Below are 18,052 nucleotides of genomic sequence, written 5' to 3' on the forward strand. Positions count from 1 at the left end.
CAATTTTATCCCTGATGTCCTTACACAGCTCTCTGGTCTTGGCCATTGTGGAGAGGTTGGAGTCTGTTTGATTGAGTGTGTGGACAGGTGTCTTTTATACAGGTAACGAGTTCAAACAGGTGCAGTTAATACAGGTAATGAGTGGAGAACAGGAGGGCTTCTTAAAGAAAAACTAACAGGTCTGTGAGAGACGGAATTCTTACTGGTTGGTAGGTGATCAAATACTTATGTCATGCAATAAAATGCAAATTAATTACTTAAAAATCATACAATGTGATTTTCTGGATTTTTGTTTTAGATTCCGTCTCTCACAGTTGAAGTGTACCTATGATAAAAATTACAGACCTCTACATGCTTTGTAAGTAGGAAAACCTGCAAAATCGGCAGTGTATCAAATACTTGTTCTCCCCACTGTATATGTTTTGATTGAATGTCCCCCTGTGATATTCTCTAACCCCAGGACCCCAGTATGGCACCGTGGAGAGGGCGTGGCTGGGTGTGATGACCGAGGCTGAGAAGGTGAGTGAGCTGCACCAGGAGGTGAAGAACGGCCTGCTCAACGAAGACCTGGAGAAGGTCAAGAACTGGCAGAAGGAGGCCTACCACAAGCAGATGATCGGAGGCTTCAAGGAGGCCAAAGAGGCCGACGAGGGCTTCAAGAAGGCCCAGAAACCATGGGCCAAGAAGCTCAAAGAGGTAAGTGGACAGGAAGTTTTAGGGAAGGGGATCTGTTGTATCTTCCTTGCAACATCATGTGTTCTTACATGGCTAACATGAATATGAGTTACTTTTAGAGTCATTGGGAAAACCACTTTATTATTAAATACAAAGTGTACAATACAGTGAATGTATGAATGTGGGTAGCTATTTGACGCACTTGGCTGTCTTCATGACTGACCTCTGACTACAACTGGTTGATTAGTCTATTTGGTTGTGCATCAGTCTGTCTGGCTGCAAAGGTACTGCATGGGAGTAGGATGGGTGACGCACACATTACACAGCTGTCATTGGACTGGGACTCGCTGGAGTCAAATCAAATCAAAGCAAATTTTATTTGTCACATGCGCCGAATACAACAGGTGTAGACCTTACAGTGAAATGCTTACTTACAAGCCCTTAACCAACAATGCAGTTTTAAGGAAATACCATAAAAAATAAGTAAGAGATAAGAATAACATATAATTAAAGAGCAGCAGTAAATAACAATAGCGGGGCTATATACAAGGGGTACCGGTCCAGAGTCAATGTGCGGGGGAACATTGAGGTTATTGAGGTGTCGAGGTAATTGAGGTAATATGTACATGTAGGTAGAGTTATTAAAGTGACTATGCATAGATAAATAACAGTATCAGCAGCGTAGAAGGGGTATGGGGGAGGGGGTAATACAAATAGTCTGGGTAGCCATTTGGTTAGCTGTTCAGAAGTCTTATGGTTTGGGGGTAGAAGCTGTTTAGAAGCCTCTTGGACCTAGACTTGGCGCTCCGGTACCGCTTCCCGTGCGGTAGCAGAGAGAACAGTCTATGACTAGGGTGGCTGAGTCTTTGACAATTTTTAGGGCCTTCCTCTGACACCGCCTGGTATAGAGGTCCTGGATGGCTGGAAGCTTGGCCCTGGTGATGTACTGGGCCGTACGCACTACCCTCTGTAGTGCCTTGCGGTCGGAGGCCGAGCAGTTGCCATACCAGGCAGTGATGCAACCAGTCAGGATGCTCTCGATGGTGGAGCTGTAGAATCTTTTAAGGATCTGAGGACCCATGCCAAATCTTTTCAGTCTCCTGAGGGTGAATAGGTTTTGTCGTGCCCTCTTCACGACTGTCATGGTGTGCTTGGACCATGTTAGTTTGTTGGTGATGTGGACGCCAAGAAACTTGAAGCTTTCAACCTGCTCCACTACAGCCCCGTCGATGAGAATGGGGGCGTGCTCGGTCCTCCTTTTCCTGTAGTCCACAATCCATCTCCTTTGTCTTGATCACGTTGAGGGAGTGGTTGTTGTCCTTGCACCACATGGCCAGGTCTCTGACCTCCTCCCTCTAGGCTGTCTCATCGTTGTCGGTGATCAGGCCTACCACTGTTGTGTCATCAGCAAACTTAATGATGGTGTTGGAGTCGTGCCTGGCAGTGCAGTCATAAGTGAACAGGGAGTACAGGAGGGTACTGAGCTCGCACCCCTGAGGGGCCCTGTGTTGAGGATCAGCGTGGCGGATGTGTTGTTACCTACCCTTACCACCTGGGGGCGGCCCGTCAGGAAGTCCAGGATCCAGTTTGAAAGGGAGGTGTTTAGTCCCAGTCCTTAGCTTAGTGATGAGCTTTGAGGGCACTATGGTGTTGAACGCTGAACTGTAGTCAATGAATAGCATTCTCACATAGGTGGTCCTTTTGTCCAGGTGTGAAAGGGAGGGGTGGAGTGCAATAGAGATTGCATAATCTGTGGATCTGTTTGAGCGGTATGCAAATTGGAGTGGGTCTAGGGTTTCTGGGATAATGGTGTTGATGTGAGCCATTACCAGCCTTTCTAAGCATGGCTACAGACGTGAGTGCTATGGGTCGGTAGTCATTTTGGAAGGTTACCAAATCAAATCAAAATCAAATGTTATTGGTCACATACACATGGTTAGCAGATGTTAATGCGAGTGTAGCGAAATGCTTGTGCTTCTAGTTCCGACAGTGCAGTAATATCTAACAAGTAATCAAACCATTTCCCAACTACAACCTAATACACACAAATCTAAAGAGGTGAATGAGAATATGTATGAGCGATGGCCGAGTGGCATAGGCAAGGTGCAATAGATGGTACAAAATACGTATATACATACATATGATATGAGTAATGTAAGATATGTAAACATTATTAAAGTGCCTTTATTTAAAGTGGCATTGTTTAAAGTGACTAGTGATCCATTTATTAAAGTGGCCAGTGATTGCGTCTCAATGTAGGCAGCAGCCTCTCTGAGTTAGTGATTGCTGTTTAGCAGTCTGATGGCCTTGAGATAGAAGCTGTTTTTCAGTCTCTCGGTCCCAGCTTTGATGCACCTGTACTGACCTCGCCTTCTGGATGGTAGCGGTGTGAACAGGCAGTGGCTTGGGTGGTTGTTGTCCATGATGATCTTTTTGGGCTTCCTGTGACATCGAGTGCTGTAGGTGTCATGGAGGGCAGGTAGTTTGTCCCCAGTGATGCGTTGTGCAGACCACACCACCCTCTGGAGAGCCTTGCGGTTGAGGGGGGTGCAGTTGCCGTACCAGCCCGACACGATGCTCTCGATTGTGCATCTGTAAAAGTTTATCAGGGATTTGGGTGAAGAGGCAAATTTCTTCAGCCTCCTGTTGCGCCTTCTTCACCACACTGTCTGTGTGGGTGGACCATTTCAGTTTGTCTGTGATGTGTACGCCGAGGGACTCAACTTTCCACCTTCACCACTGCTGTCCCTTCGATGTGGATAGAGAGATGCTCCCTCTTTCCTGAAGTCCACGATCATCTCCTTATGTTGTTGACGTTGAGTGAGAGGTTGTTTTCCTGACACCACACTCCGAGTGCCCTCACCTCCTCCCTGTGCCCAAGTGTTCTTGGGCACAGGAACTATGGTGGTCTGCTTGAAACATGTTGGTATTACAGACTTAGACAGGGAGAGGTTGAAAATGTCAGTGAAGACACTTGCCAGTTGGTCAGCGCATGCTCAGAGTACACGTCCTGGTAATCCGTCTGGCCCTGCGGCCTTGTGAATGTTGACATGTTTATAGGTCTTACTCACATCGGCTACGGAGAGCGTGATCACACAGTCGTCCGGAACAGCTGATGCTCTCATGCATGTTTCAGTGTTACTTGCCTCGAAGTGAGCATAGAAGTTATTTAGCTTGTATGGTAGGCTCGTGTCACTGGGCAGCTCTCGGCTGTGCTTCCCTTTTGTAGTCTGTTATAGTTTGCAAGCCCTGCCACATCCGACGAGTGTCGGAGCCGGTGTAGTACGATTCGATCTTAGTCCTGTATTGACGCTTTGCCTGTTTGATGGTTCGTTGGAGGGCAAAGCGGGATTTCTTATAAGCTTCCGGGTTAGCCTCCTGCTCCTTTACCCTTTAGCTCAGTGTGAATGTTGCCTGTAATCCATGGCTTCTGGTTGGGGTATGTACGTACAGTCACTGTGGGAACGACATCCTCGACGCATTTATTGATAAAGCCAGTGACTGATGTGGTGTACTCCTCAATGTCATCAGAAGATTCCCGGAACATATTCCAGTCTGTGCTAGCCTGAGTAGTGTTTAGGCCATCTTTAAAACATTTGTCATTTGAGCTACATCTGAGTCAGCACACAAGTTGCTCTGCCATATAGCTAGGTACTATAGCTACAGGTGTTTATGTGTTAGTTCTGTTTTGTGTAGTATAATGAGTCTTGCTGCGTCACTCATCCAAGCTGACCATCAGAGAAGAACATTGCCCTTTCAACAATAACTAAATTAAGTCACCTGCATGCTTAGATTTATTAGTATTTAACAATTTATCTATAGAGATACTAAGATTGTATACGTGCTTCCACAGATGGAGACTGCTAAGAAAACGTACCACATGGCGTGTAAGGAGGAGAAACTGGCTGCCACCCGAGAGGCAGATGGGAAGACACAGGCCTCCGTCACAACTGATCAACAGAAGAAACTCCACGAGAAAACAGACAAGTGCAAACATGACATGCAGAAGGTGAGACAGAGGTCCGACAAATGGAAAAAATGACATGACAACCTTTTTTGTACAAATGTATGTAAATGTAAAACTTCGAGCAAAATTTACGCCATAGAATTTGACGTTCTGCATATCAAACATGTCGTGACTTGATTTTAATCCCATTAATCTGAAGACTGTTATTTATCTAATTAACTGACTATGTTTAATTGTTAACCAATTAAATTAATAATGTAACAATTAACTCATTAGGATCTGGGACACCACGAGAGCGGTTCTTTAAAGATTTACCATCTCCCAAATTAAACTCTAAAAGGTTTTTACCTATCATATCATCATTCTGAACAGTCGTAACCTCCTGGCATCTGCAAAAACATGAGCCTTACTTATGATTCAGTACTATACAAATTGGTTTAATTATTTATTTACTAGCTAATTAAATGGGAACACAGGATAAACACTGGTTATTGACTGGGGACTTAATACGTTGAAAACAGGTCCCTAGCGGAATGATAACAACATGGCTGCTTGTTAAAGAAGAGATGGAGAGGGTGAGAGAGAGGCACAGAGACACTTAACATTGGTACGTTCAGAAACAACTTTCACCTACAGTAACCATATACTTTGCACATGAACCGCCGCCCGCTTTGAGTAAGAAATCATGAATGTATTTACGTGAAATGCCTGGGTCCGCCGGGGTTCTCTCGGTGAACAGGACAGCCTTGGAAAGGGGGGTTGGCCTTTTCGCAACACTCTTGTAAGGCTCTGATTGTCGGAAATGGTTTGAACAAGTCTTCTACTGTTGTCCTTCTCTGTAGTTGTTCGGTATCCGGTGACTTGTCGTGTAGTGCTGAACAGAACTACAGAGTTGATTTTCCTTCCATTACCTTTTGAAGATGCTTCTTTGAAGATAGGCCAGCCGTATCGATGGTTCCCCAGTAGGGTGATGAGAGTAGAGTAATGCGATAGTTTGAGCAGAGTAACAGGATGGTCCTACTTAAATTCGCTTTCGAAGATGCTTTATTTAGGTCAGCTCATCAGCCGTACCAGTGATTGTCCGGGAGGGGAGTTTATCTTCTCCACCTCATGTTGAGATTCAAAGTTCAAACCATTTTAAACGTGCAGCTGCCGCATCACACTTTTTCTGGTCTAATGTGTTCTTAACACATCATTTATACCTTTTGCTCGAAAGGGGTAGTTTGGGTAGGCTGACACACTCTCTGACCTTACTTCGGGGCGGTGACTACTCGCAGTGCAAAGTTATGGAAAACAATTATCTCTTATAGCTCTTCACATCACTTCCCTCTCTTAACTAAAACACTTTCATCATTTTTCCTATTACATGCACAACACATAGTATGGGAACTTGGGTGGGTATACTTTCCAAGTTACAGTATTTCCTTTATAATATTTTTAATGACATCACAAAATAACAAACAAAATGACATTAGGGTTCTATAGATCGCCTCTGACCATTCTCTACATTATAAATATTTTTCCAGTATTCGCTTTTCAACGTATTCGAGTGTCAGCGGTAAAAAGGTCTGTTGAGACAAAGCACATTCCTTTAGTGAATTTGAAGAGCGCAAGCCTGGATCTTCTCCCTTGATTTACAACAGGACGTGAGTTGTTCATCCCCATTAGTTATTTCCTTCCCCCTCTACAGGTGAAAGGGGATCTGATTGAAGTTATTCATTGCAAACCTGATGTGACCTATTTGGATTCTCGTGGACAGTCAGGACAAACATTTACATTGACATTTTAGTCATTTAGCAAACGGTCTTATCCAGAGCGACTTACAGTTGGTGCATTTACCTTAAGATAGCTAGGTGAGACAACCACAACCAAATAGATGACAATTCCATTTTGTCTAGTGTCATTACAACTGTTTTAAAATACAGTTGAAATCAGAAGTTTACATACACTTAGGTTGGAGTCATTAAAACCCGTTTTTCAACCACTCCACAAATTTCTTGTTAACAAACTAGTTTTGGCAAGTCTGTTAGGACATCTACTTTGTGCATGGCTCAAGTAAATTTTCCAACAATTGTTTACAGACAGATTATTTCACTTATAATTCACTGTATCAAAATTCCAGTGGGTCAGAAGTTTACATACACTAAGTTGACTGTGCCTTTAAACAGCTTGGAAAATTCCAGAAAATGATGTCATGGCTTTAGAAGCTTCTGATAGGCTAATTGACATCATTTGAGTCAATTGGAGGTGTACCTGTCGATGTATTTCAAGGCCTACCTTCAAACCCAGTGCCTCTTTGCTTGACATCATGGGAAAATCAAAAGAAATCAGCCAAGACCTCAGAAAGAAAATTGTAGACCTCCACAAGTCTGGTTCATCCTTGGGAGCAATTTTCAAATGCCTGAAGGTACCACGTTCATCTGTACAAACAATAGTACGCAAGTATAAACACCATGGGACCACGCAGCCGTCATACCGCTCAGGAAGGAGATGCGTTCTGTGTCCTAGAGATGAACGTACTTTGGTGCAAAAAGTGCAAATCAATCCCAGAACAACAGCAAAGGACCTTGTGAAGATGCTGGAGGAAACGGGTACAAAAGTATCTAATTCCACAGTAAAACGAGTCCTATATCGACATAACCTGAAAGGCCGCTCAGCAAGGAAGAAGCCACTGCTCCAAACCGCCATAAAAAAGCCAGACTACGGTTTGCAACTGCACATGGGAACAAAGATCATACTTTTTGGAGAAATGTCCTTTGGTCTGATGAAACAAAATTAGAACTGTTTGGCCATAATGACCATCGTTATGTTTGGAGGAAAAAGGGGGATGCTTGCAAGCCGAAGAATACCATCCCAACCGTGAAGCACGGGGGTGGCAGCATCATGTTGTGGGCTTGCTTTGCTGCAGGAGGGACTGGTGCACTTCACAAAATAGATGGCATCATGAGGGAGGACAATTATGTGGATATATTGAAGCAACATCTCAAGTCATCAGTCAGGAAGTTAAAGCTTGGTCGCAAATGGATCTTCCAAATGGACAATGACGCCAAGCATACTTCCAAAGTTGTGGCAAAATGGTTTAAGGACAACAAGGTCAGGGTATTGGAGTGGCCATCACAAAGCCCTGACCTCAATCCTATAGAACATTTGTGGGCAGAACTGAAAAAGCGTGTGCGAGCAAGGAGACCTACAAACCTGACGTAGTTACCCCAGCTCTGTCAGGAGGAATGGGCCAAAATTCACCCAACTTATTGTGGGAAGCTTGTGGAAGGCTACCCGAAACGTTTGACCTAAGTTAAACAATTTCAAGGCAATGCTACCAAATACTAATTGAGTGTATGTAAACTTCTGACCCACTGGGAATGTGATGAAAGAAATAAAAGCTGAAATAAATCATTCTCTCAACTATTATTCTGACATTTCACATTCTTAAAATAAAGTGGTGATCCTAACTGACCTAAAACAGGGAATTTTTACTTTTTAAATGTCAGGAATTGTGAAAAACTGAGTTTAAATGTATTTGGCAAAGGTGTATGTAACCTTCCGACTTCAACTGTATATATATAGTGGTATTAACACTGTGGTGAGTGCGTGTGCTATTGCAGTATACTAAGTACATCATATCTCAAACAGACTGATCATTGTTATTAGTTTATGTTTCTGTTAGTGGCTCAAGTGAAATAAAGCTGTGAAAAACAGAATCAATGCAGGACTATTTAAGACGACTCGGTGAGATTACAGTGGTGATCACACAGGACGTAATCCAGCAGGGTGGATCTCCGACTCTATTCACGGAGCCCTGGTGATGACAAGAGCAGATTACTCTGGGACAGGGAGAGTAAGATGCTTACAGTATACACACACACAGTGTATGGATGCAGGTTGCTTGGTATTCAACCCAGAGTGCAAAATGTCTAGTTGTAATGACGTCATAATGACATCATTATCTGTCAGAGCTGATTCTGTCCTTATCATCCCCTAGGCTAAGGAGAAGTTTGAGAAGTCTCTGTCGGAGTTGAGTGCGGTCACTCCCCCATACCAGGAGAGCATGGAGCAAGTGTTTGACCAGTGCCAGCAGCATGAGGTCAAGAGACTCACCTTCCTTAAAGAGATCCTGCTGGACATTAAACGCCACCTCAATCTCACTGAGAACCAAAGGTCAGTGACTGGTGTTATCCTCTATCGTCCCATACATACTGCAGCCCATCCTCTATTACATAACCTACATCAACCTATCCTCCCACATGGCCTTTGAATGAAAGGGTTATTGAGGAAAACATTTCAGTTGGTACAGGATCAGACCTTTGTTTAAATACTATTTAGGGTATTGCAATACTTTTAAAGACATTTTGATGTAATTTTTTTCTTGGAAAATAAAAGTTGTTGAATATTGGAATGTATTTGGAAATACACTTGGGAAAGTATTGGCGCGTATTTGGAAATACTCAGACACAGAAAAGTGTATTTTCAAATGCAGATATTTAATTACTCAATGCATTCGAACCCAGGTCTTTAGTCGTAGGGGTATTTGAAATAATGTATTTGGAAATACAAGAAGTACATCTTCTTGGCTATTTATAGAAAGTTATTTGAAATTACTTTAAAATACTTCAAATAGAAGTATCTGATTTGGCCACATTATTTGAAAATACTCAAATACACAGAAAATAAGTATTTAAATGACAAATACTTAAATACTCATGTGTTTTAACCCAGGCTTGTACAGATTTTGTACATACAGTGCATTCGGAAAGTATTCAGACCCCTTGCCTTTTTTCCACATTTTGTTACGTTACAGCCTTATTCTAAAATTGATTAAATGAATGTTTTACTCATCAATCTACGCACAATACCCCATAATGACGAAGCAAAAACAGTTTTTTGGACATTTTTGCAAAAAATACCTTATATACATTAGTATTCTGACCCTTTGCTATGAGACCCGAAATTGAGCTCAGGTGCATCCTGTTTGCATTGATCATCCTTGATATATTTCTTCAACTTGATTGGAGTCCACCTGTGGTAAATTCTACAACATTGAAGGACCCCTAGAACACAGTGGCCTCCATCATTCTTAAATGGAAGGAGTTTGGAACCACCAAGACTCTTACTAGCGCTGGCCGCGCGGCCAAACTGAGCAGTCTGAAGAGAAGGGCCTTGGTCAGGGCGGTGACCAAGAACCCAATTGTCACTCTGACAGAGCTCCAGAAGGATAAACATCTCTGCAGCACTCCACCAATCAGGCCTTTATGGTAGACTGGCCAGACGGAAGCCACTCCTCAGTAGAATGCACATGATAGCCCGCTTGGAGTTTGCCAAAAGTCACCTAAAGACTCTCAGACCATGAGAAACAAGATTCTCTGGTCTGATGAAACCAAGATTGAACTCTTTGGCCTGGAGGAAACCTAGGACCATCCCTACAGTGAAGCATGATGGTGGCAGCATCATGCTGTGGGGATGTTTTTCAGTGGAAGGGACTAGGAGACTAGTCAGGATCAAGGGAAAGATGAATGGAGCAAAGTACAGAGAGGTCCTTGATGAAAACCTGCTCCAGAGCGCTCAGGACTTCAGACTGGAGCGAAGGTTCACCTTCCAACAGGACAAGGACCCTAAGCACACAGCCAAGACAACGCAGGAGTGGCTTCGGGACAAGTTTCTGAATGTCCAGAGCCCAGACATGAACCCGATCGAACATCTCTGGAGAGACCTGAAAATAGCTGTGCAGCGACGCTCCTCTACAACCTGACAGAGCTTGAGAGGATCTGCAGAAAAGAATGGGAGAAACTCCCCAAATACAGGTGTGCCAGGTTTGTACCGTCATACCCAAGAAGACTTGAGGCTGTAATCGCTGCCAAAGGTGCTTCAACAAAGTATTGAAGAAAGTGTCTGAATACTTGTGTAAATGAGATATTTCAGTTTTTGCTTTGTCATTATGGGATATTGTCTATAGATGGATGAGGGAAAAAAACATTTCATCCATTTTAGAATAAGGCTGTAACGTAACAAAATGTGGAAAACGTCAAGGGTGTCTGAATAATTTCCAAATGCACTGTATAATGAAATTGGTTTCATCTACACAACAGCAAATATTCCTTGAAAAACAATTCTACATTAGTGTTGCTAATACAGTCAAAATACCTTAATTACAGCATTGATCTCTTTAAGTGCTTATCTGCATTATTTTTAGTTATTAGTTGAGTCTATGGATTATTTTAAACATCACATTCAGAGGAAATCTACTCCCAATGTGCCTGATTTATGTTGTCGGTTTCATTACAGTTAGTTTCAAATAGATAAATCTCAACACATTTCAGTCTTTCGGTCACAACTCCAATTACGCCGATGATGCAGTTAATTACATTTCAGACAAATTGCATCATGTCAGAGTGAATGGTTGTCATATTCTTGGCTGTGAATCAAATTGCATATGATACAAAGCCAGGTTCCATGGTGATTGGAATAAGGAGTTCATTCAAGCTGTTTCCTGGGTGTTTGGTCTTGGTTTATGATTAGTATGGATGATGAGTGTAGGCTTTTATAGTGTGGTATGGAGTACTAAGTGCACTGGCTTTTCGGACCACAGTATTGGTGATAACCCATAAATCAACCATCGACAGGGTTATGGTAAGCTAACAACTACAAACCCAGGCCTCAGCTTCCACTAACACACTCATGCAAATACAGACAGCTTGTCTCAGTGACAGCAGTAAAAGCAGAAACATCACTTGTAACTTGTATGTGTTTGGAAGAATTTGAATCGTCCATTTGATTTTCCATTATAGCATCTTACGCCTACGTTTTTTTGCAATATCACCCATGAAATGTCAACATCTGTAGGGCTTGACTGTCAGTTATTCTGTGTTTTTGTCTCCACCTTTTGGTGCAATAATGCCATCTGTCGGGACTCCACCTCATATCTCACTACTCCAATTTGAATGCAAATGTGTTGTCTGTATTCTGTGTAGCCTCACCTCATGCTATGAATGGGCCTGAATTACCTTGTCTTTGAACCATTCCACTCTGTTGTTCTGAGTGCTGGCGCTTCATAAACAACTAGAAACCCTCCAGGAAAACAGCACCATCAGCGCTGGACAGTTTGCACTGGCAGCCCTACTGTATTATTGTCCCTTAAACAGGCCCCCTCTCTCTCTGCGTGTTACAATGTGCTCTCTGTCCTCTCCCCAGCTATGGCACAGTATACAGAGAACTGGAGCGCACCATCCTGGCTGCCAACACACAGGAGGACCTGCAGTGGTTCAGCAACCACCATGGCCCTGGCATGCATATGAACTGGCCCATGTTTGAGGTACTGTGCGGTACTCTGCATTACTTCAACATAGTTGTCTGTTCAGGAGTATTTACAACAACATGTAGGCTAACAAAGGTTCAGGTATTCATAGACATTTCACCCCAGATACAAGTATGCATTTTTAATAACACCGTTCAGTACAGTTGCTTTCAGTTGGAAGATTGTTGATTTACTGACTGATTTAAAAGGAAAAGTTAAATGCCATTGGCCAGATCTGAGTCTCTGCTTCAGTATAGACGTATTTATCATCTGCTCTGCCTTCCAGGACTATAACCCAGATGCCGCTGCTGTTGTTAAGAGGGAGAAGGTGCAGAAGCCGGCTGGGGCCCCACCGACCCCTAGCACTGACCATGTCGCACCGCCTGGAGACCGCGGCAGGTGAGAGGATCACTCCACTGGTGAAACTTCCACTGACAAAAACACACAAAATGACATGCCAGGGTTAATCAATATCTCCCATGATGCCATACCATTTGTTTTTCTATCTTCCTTCAATTGATCAGCATCAGCGCTGATCATGTGGCACTGCCTGGTGACCGTGGCAGGTGAGAGGACCAAAACACTGATCAAACACTACACACACCATCTACTGCCACACCGGGACCTACCCTAGTCAAACCATTTAAATGTCATCAAACACGCGGGATCTAACATGCCTTTTTTTACAGTCTCCATTTAATTAACTGGATATATATTGATTATATAGATGTCTTTCATTTACTCTGTTAATTACTGTTGCTCTAGTCTACAGTAGTCATGTTTGTATTATCTATGAAATTCTCCCGACCAAACCCATTTATCTTCCTAACCCTTCTGTTGCAGTGTGAGCAGCTATGAAAAGAACCAGGCCTACTCCACTGATTGGTCGGATGATGAGGCGCCTGCAGCTCATTCAGGCGGTGAGATTAATGGGGGTGGGAATGAAAACTCCTTTGAGGAAGACTCTAGCAGCGCCGGAAAAGGGGGTGCTGGGACCGGAACTGCGTCTGGGGTCCGGGTGCGTGCTCTGTATGATTATGACGGACAGGAACAAGATGAGCTCACCTTCAAAGCTGGTAAGCAACGACAACACTTCACCATCTTTGATGTCTCTTGATTTGGCTACAGTGTATTTCCAGTTTAACCCTATTCTTGGCCCTAAGATTTGAGTGCAACAGTGCAGTTTACCTCAACTTTCAGTGCCAGATGGCTTATTATGGCCAAGCTGACTTGATAGGGGGGTGGAGATGAGGTCACGGGAAATGACCTGCTATCTCTGTGCATTCCATTCCAAAGTCACTTTATTCCCAGAGGAAGATTGTAGTGGTTAGTCAATAATGGCCACATTCTACTTCCTCCAATTACAGGCACCTGCTAGTCACTAGCAATCGTCTTCTGACTGTCCCTATATTAGAGGGTGTTAGTAGGGCCTTCCTAACAACATGATGCACATCCTGCCTGATCTTTGCTAATAGTGATGTGATAAAGGAAACAACAAAGATGTCCAAATGTACTATTGACCATAATGTTGTTCAGTCATGGAAAGAGCATAGAATGCAAGTTGATTTAAGGAGATGTTCTTCACAGGTGATGAACTGACCAAGACTGAGGATGAAGATGACCAAGGCTGGTGTCGAGGTCGCCTGGATACAGGCCGAGAGGGACTGTACCCGGCCAATTACGTCGAGGAGATTTAATGACCCCAGAGAAGGAGGATATGCCATTGGAGGCAGCTCGGACTGTCCCATCCAATGGCACTGCACAGAGCCAGAGACTTACGAACAACACATCCCTTGCCCAACAGATGCGCCAAGCAGTCTTGACTAAATATAATCTTAGTAACGTAAGAAAAGACAATATATAAATATTATATTTATCCAGTATCTGAGGTGGGGAGGACTTAAACACTAAAACAGAAGCAGCATTTATTCCAGTCTACACAAACTCAAACATAACATTGAGCCAATGCAGGGACACATTTTGCATATATGTGCTGTGTTTGATATAAAGATCATGCAGCTGATGTAAAATAAATTTGCACTACATTCTCCTATAACAGTGTGACAGTAATGTAACCAATTATACCTACCTACCCGTTTAACCAGAACAAGCTACTCAGCCTGCGTTGTGTGTATATGGCGCCATTTTGTGTCGCATTTTCAATGCTATGTGTTCAGTCCTCATGTTTACATTGGAAATGCTGTGTATTGTTAAAGTACCACAAAATGTATCATAGATTTTATTATTTTATTTGTGATTTGGTCTAATCCCCTTTACCAGTGTGTGCATTGCTACACTATGTGTTTATCTCTGTTTCTCTGTTGGTTTCCTATAGCAGAATGTGCTATGCAACAGGCTTTCCCTAAACCTCCAAGCCATCTTAAGGCTACAAGATGCAACAAATCCGCTGATATGAAAACCAATGCAGAGGATCAGAGTTCACCATTAGACACAGAAACAGCATTGGAATAGCACCACAAACTTGTGTCTGACTTCATAACTCCAATTTGTAAGTCGCTCTGGATAAGAGCGTCTGCTAAATGACTTAAATGTAAATGTAAATAACTGGAAGTGGAGTTGGTGTATATACCTTTTTCTCTCTTCCCATCACCACCCTTGAATCATAACATCTCATTTCAATTCATTGCAGGGTATTATCTACAATACCTGTTAATTTCAATTAATTGCGGGGTATATCTACAATACCTGTGAGGGGAATTCTGTATTTTTGGGGTCAGTGGGCATGATATTATCACCAGCTTGCTTTTATTTTATCTGTCAGTGTTAACTAGAAAGATTTGATTGTTCAGGTGACGTAATCAGGCATATTAACTGTAAATGTAGTTGTTTTCAGGATATAAAATGAAAAAATGGACATGAATGTCGTTGTAGGGGCTTGGAAGGAGACATGCTGTTTTTAACTAGACATGTTGTATTCCACTGTCATAGAGAACCCTACAAGGCAAAAAGCACTTATGAACCCATTCTCCTAGGGGCCCAATTCTGACTTAAGAAGTGTACGCCCTTTCCTAGCACTTCTCAGTAGTTGGTATTCAGACTTACCTTATGAAGGTGCGTAACATGCTTTGCAGGCGTGGTTCCCTTGTGCGGGCTGAATACATGTAATTAAACCGCTAATAAACCCTCCCACTTGCTGGCCAACAGATTTTCTCTGGGATTTTTCATTCAATAGGGTTTTCAGTACATGTATCTTAAACCATCCCTTTAAATACGGTGTACCTATAATTAGAACTTTGACGACAGACTAGAATACATCTAGAGAACGGGTTCCCGAATATAGGGATCAATGAAAGAAAGCCATCTGCATATTATGCATATTCATTCCGTTTCAGCACCAGCTGGTAGATTTAAAAATTCTCTGATCTTGTAGATTATGTAGGCAAATTTTAAGGGTTAGGAAAGTATGTATGAATCATAAAAAAACATGTTTGGAAAGCCTTTACGCATTAAATATATTGATGAATAAAGAATACAGTGGTTTGAATTATCCTGAAAGTTATCATATTCAAATTCAATCCATGAATTAGTGGAAGGTGTATGATGGTTGAACAATAATCTAGTCTAATTCTCACTAGTCATGGAACTGTTGGACAATGGTCCAGTCTTTGTGAACCGTGTGCCAGGCTCCAGGTTAAACCTGCTACGTGTGGTCTGAGTTCCAGAATGATTCAAATAGGCTACATGTCCCAAATTATTGCACAACGTTAGCCTAATATGATCCACTAATGCTAGCAACCCTCAGGAACAACTACACAGAGGTGACAGAGGAAAGAAAGGTCAACAGAATGGAATGGAAGGATGCTAAATGTAAGCTACAATTAATTTACTGACACTAAAGTGACTGTTTTATAAATGTGTGTGGGTATTACTGACGGTGGCACCCGATATTGGCTAATATTTAACATGATTCAAATTGTTGTTTAAAAAAAAATAAAAATAAGCCTTTTTAATAATTGAAACATTCAAATGCACAAACATCATCAACTAGCCAGGTTCAGCCCTACAGAAGCCTATATCTTGGGTCTCCAAATTTCATCCACGCAAATTATGAGGGCACACAATTAAAATTCTAAATAATGGCAAAGTTATTTATGGCCTATTTCACTGTGGAAAAGAGGCCGCAATACATGTCATGTTGATATGATTTTCAGTTTGCTTCCATATGACTGGTTTCACATTTGTCTCCTGGGATCCTTAAGGAAAAATCATCTAAAACAATTGCTATGTGTATTTATAATCCCCTTCTCCAAACGGATTACTCATTTACCTAGCTCTTATCAATAGCTCTTATCAATTTAAACATTGCAGTGCATGGATAATGCTGTTATTTCTATCTAAGAAAAAATATGGATGCTTTTTCCAATTGGAACTGGCAGATTCGCTACAGTGTCAAGGTAGTGGAATTATTAGGGAATTAGGTCATGGTCAGAATACGGCGTATCTGTAGTAGACACCTCCGTCACGCCTTCGTTTCTTAGATCTCTACACCGAACGAATAGCAGGTGAATAGCATGCTATTCTCATGCTTAAATTCAAGGTCAGTACAAGCATAGAGATAAAAGTTCATAAAAAGGGAACGTAGTTCCATTTACGCGCACTTAACTCGGGTCGGAATCGGCCCCCTACTGAGCCAAAGAATGACCGAAATCTGAAATGCATAAAACTCTTTCCTCATGCAAGAACTCACATATCACATAACCCTGTCATGCAACTAACTGCTACCTGTTATCTCAGTATTTATTTGATCATTCAATAGTTGATCCACAGGGGGGAAGACAAGAGCACACCACAGTGACTACAGTATATCAGAAAGAATTTCTTTGACAGAAGTAATTAACTCTACTTTAGATTGCTCCTGGTAGTATACTTCACATGCTCACACCTAACTCAGCCCCTGCTTTAAATACACATACTGTATATACAGTAAATCCTACAGTACTTGCTGACAAATCTAGCTTATCAGATGTTGTCCGATGCAAATATTTTTGCCAATGGTGGGCTATCTAAATCAGACATGCAATAATGTTGTGAGAGCAGAAAGCTTTGCACAGAACAGGGGTCATGGACATGAGGTTAAACCTCAAGTTTTATGTCATAGAACATTATTATATTGGCAAGATGTGTTTAGGTTATGGCTTCAGAGGAGATTTCACCAGGTCTTGGTATCACTGTTGAGAGAACACATCACCAGCTCACAAGTTATGTATCTTAGTGTAAACTGCTCAGCAAAAATAACTAATATCATCAAATTATCTTATAGCCTTTACACACACACACACCTCGGGTAGATATTTTTTGGGAAACAAAAATCTTTATCATCCAGCGTGTATGAGTTGTGTAATTGTAAATAAAAAAAATGCAAGTGATCAAATACTAAGACAAAATGTAGTGTCATACATGCAAATGTGTTACAACAAAATAACAGCAATGGAAAGCATATAAAGTAATAGGTACCATATCGTATGAATTGCATCGCAATGGAACTGTCAATGTACCATATAAGAGCGTGATGTTACCCCACGCTGTCAGATTTGTATATGATGATGTAATTTAAGGATTATATTCTATTGTAACTGTACAACTGTGTTGAGTTGGAAATGAAACCTAACTACATTGAGGCAGTAAAAACGGTGTATATGTAAATGCTTTTTTATGTTGATTTTTCTCTTCCTTATGCACAGAAGGGGGACACGGCTCATGTCGTGAAACTCCTGTATTAGTGTGTATGTTTCTAGTTAGTGATGTAATTTGATCTCCTAACTGGTGTAGTGCCTGTTCATCTTAATGTAACACAAGGTTCATTTAAATATGCATAAAGATGATTATGATAATAAGGATGATATTCTGAATCAAAGTTGTTGTGATGGTGTCAATATTACGATATTGGTTTGAAAGGGGAAAACAAGTTTGTTGAGAATACAAACAAAATGTTTTGTGTCCTGTGTGTTTTTTGAATGGATTTTGACTGTGCATATTGGGTTATGATATGCTATGATTGTAGTCTTAGGGTGCTTGATGAAAAAGGCTGCTTTGTTTTAAACACATTCAGTATTTAAACACATTCTTACACATTGTCATTATAAATATTCAATATTATATTC

General features: G+C 41.8%; 1 protein-coding gene across 4 annotated transcripts in view; it reads left to right on the plus strand.

Moving 5' to 3' along the window:
• LOC139542547 (protein kinase C and casein kinase substrate in neurons protein 1-like) overlaps window positions 1–17,888 on the plus strand; it is a 66,561-nt gene extending 48,673 nt beyond the window's left edge. For 3 of the 4 annotated variants that reach the window (XM_071348115.1, XM_071348114.1, XM_071348116.1), the window contains 8 exons: window positions 461–696; window positions 4,529–4,684; window positions 8,625–8,800; window positions 11,828–11,948; window positions 12,217–12,329; window positions 12,455–12,496; window positions 12,774–13,006; window positions 13,518–17,888. In XM_071348115.1, coding sequence (XP_071204216.1) covers window positions 461–696; window positions 4,529–4,684; window positions 8,625–8,800; window positions 11,828–11,948; window positions 12,217–12,329; window positions 12,455–12,496; window positions 12,774–13,006; window positions 13,518–13,627 — 1,187 coding nt within the window. In that variant the 3' untranslated portion in view covers window positions 13,628–17,888. The remainder of the gene's footprint in view (window positions 1–460; window positions 697–4,528; window positions 4,685–8,624; window positions 8,801–11,827; window positions 11,949–12,216; window positions 12,330–12,454; window positions 12,497–12,773; window positions 13,007–13,517) is intronic. The other variant, XM_071348117.1, reaches the window with a different exon arrangement.
• Window positions 17,889–18,052: the final 164 nt, after the last annotated feature.

This window comes from Salvelinus alpinus, chromosome 17 (assembly GCF_045679555.1).
Source record: "Salvelinus alpinus chromosome 17, SLU_Salpinus.1, whole genome shotgun sequence".
Lineage (NCBI taxonomy): Eukaryota > Metazoa > Chordata > Actinopteri > Salmoniformes > Salmonidae > Salvelinus > Salvelinus alpinus.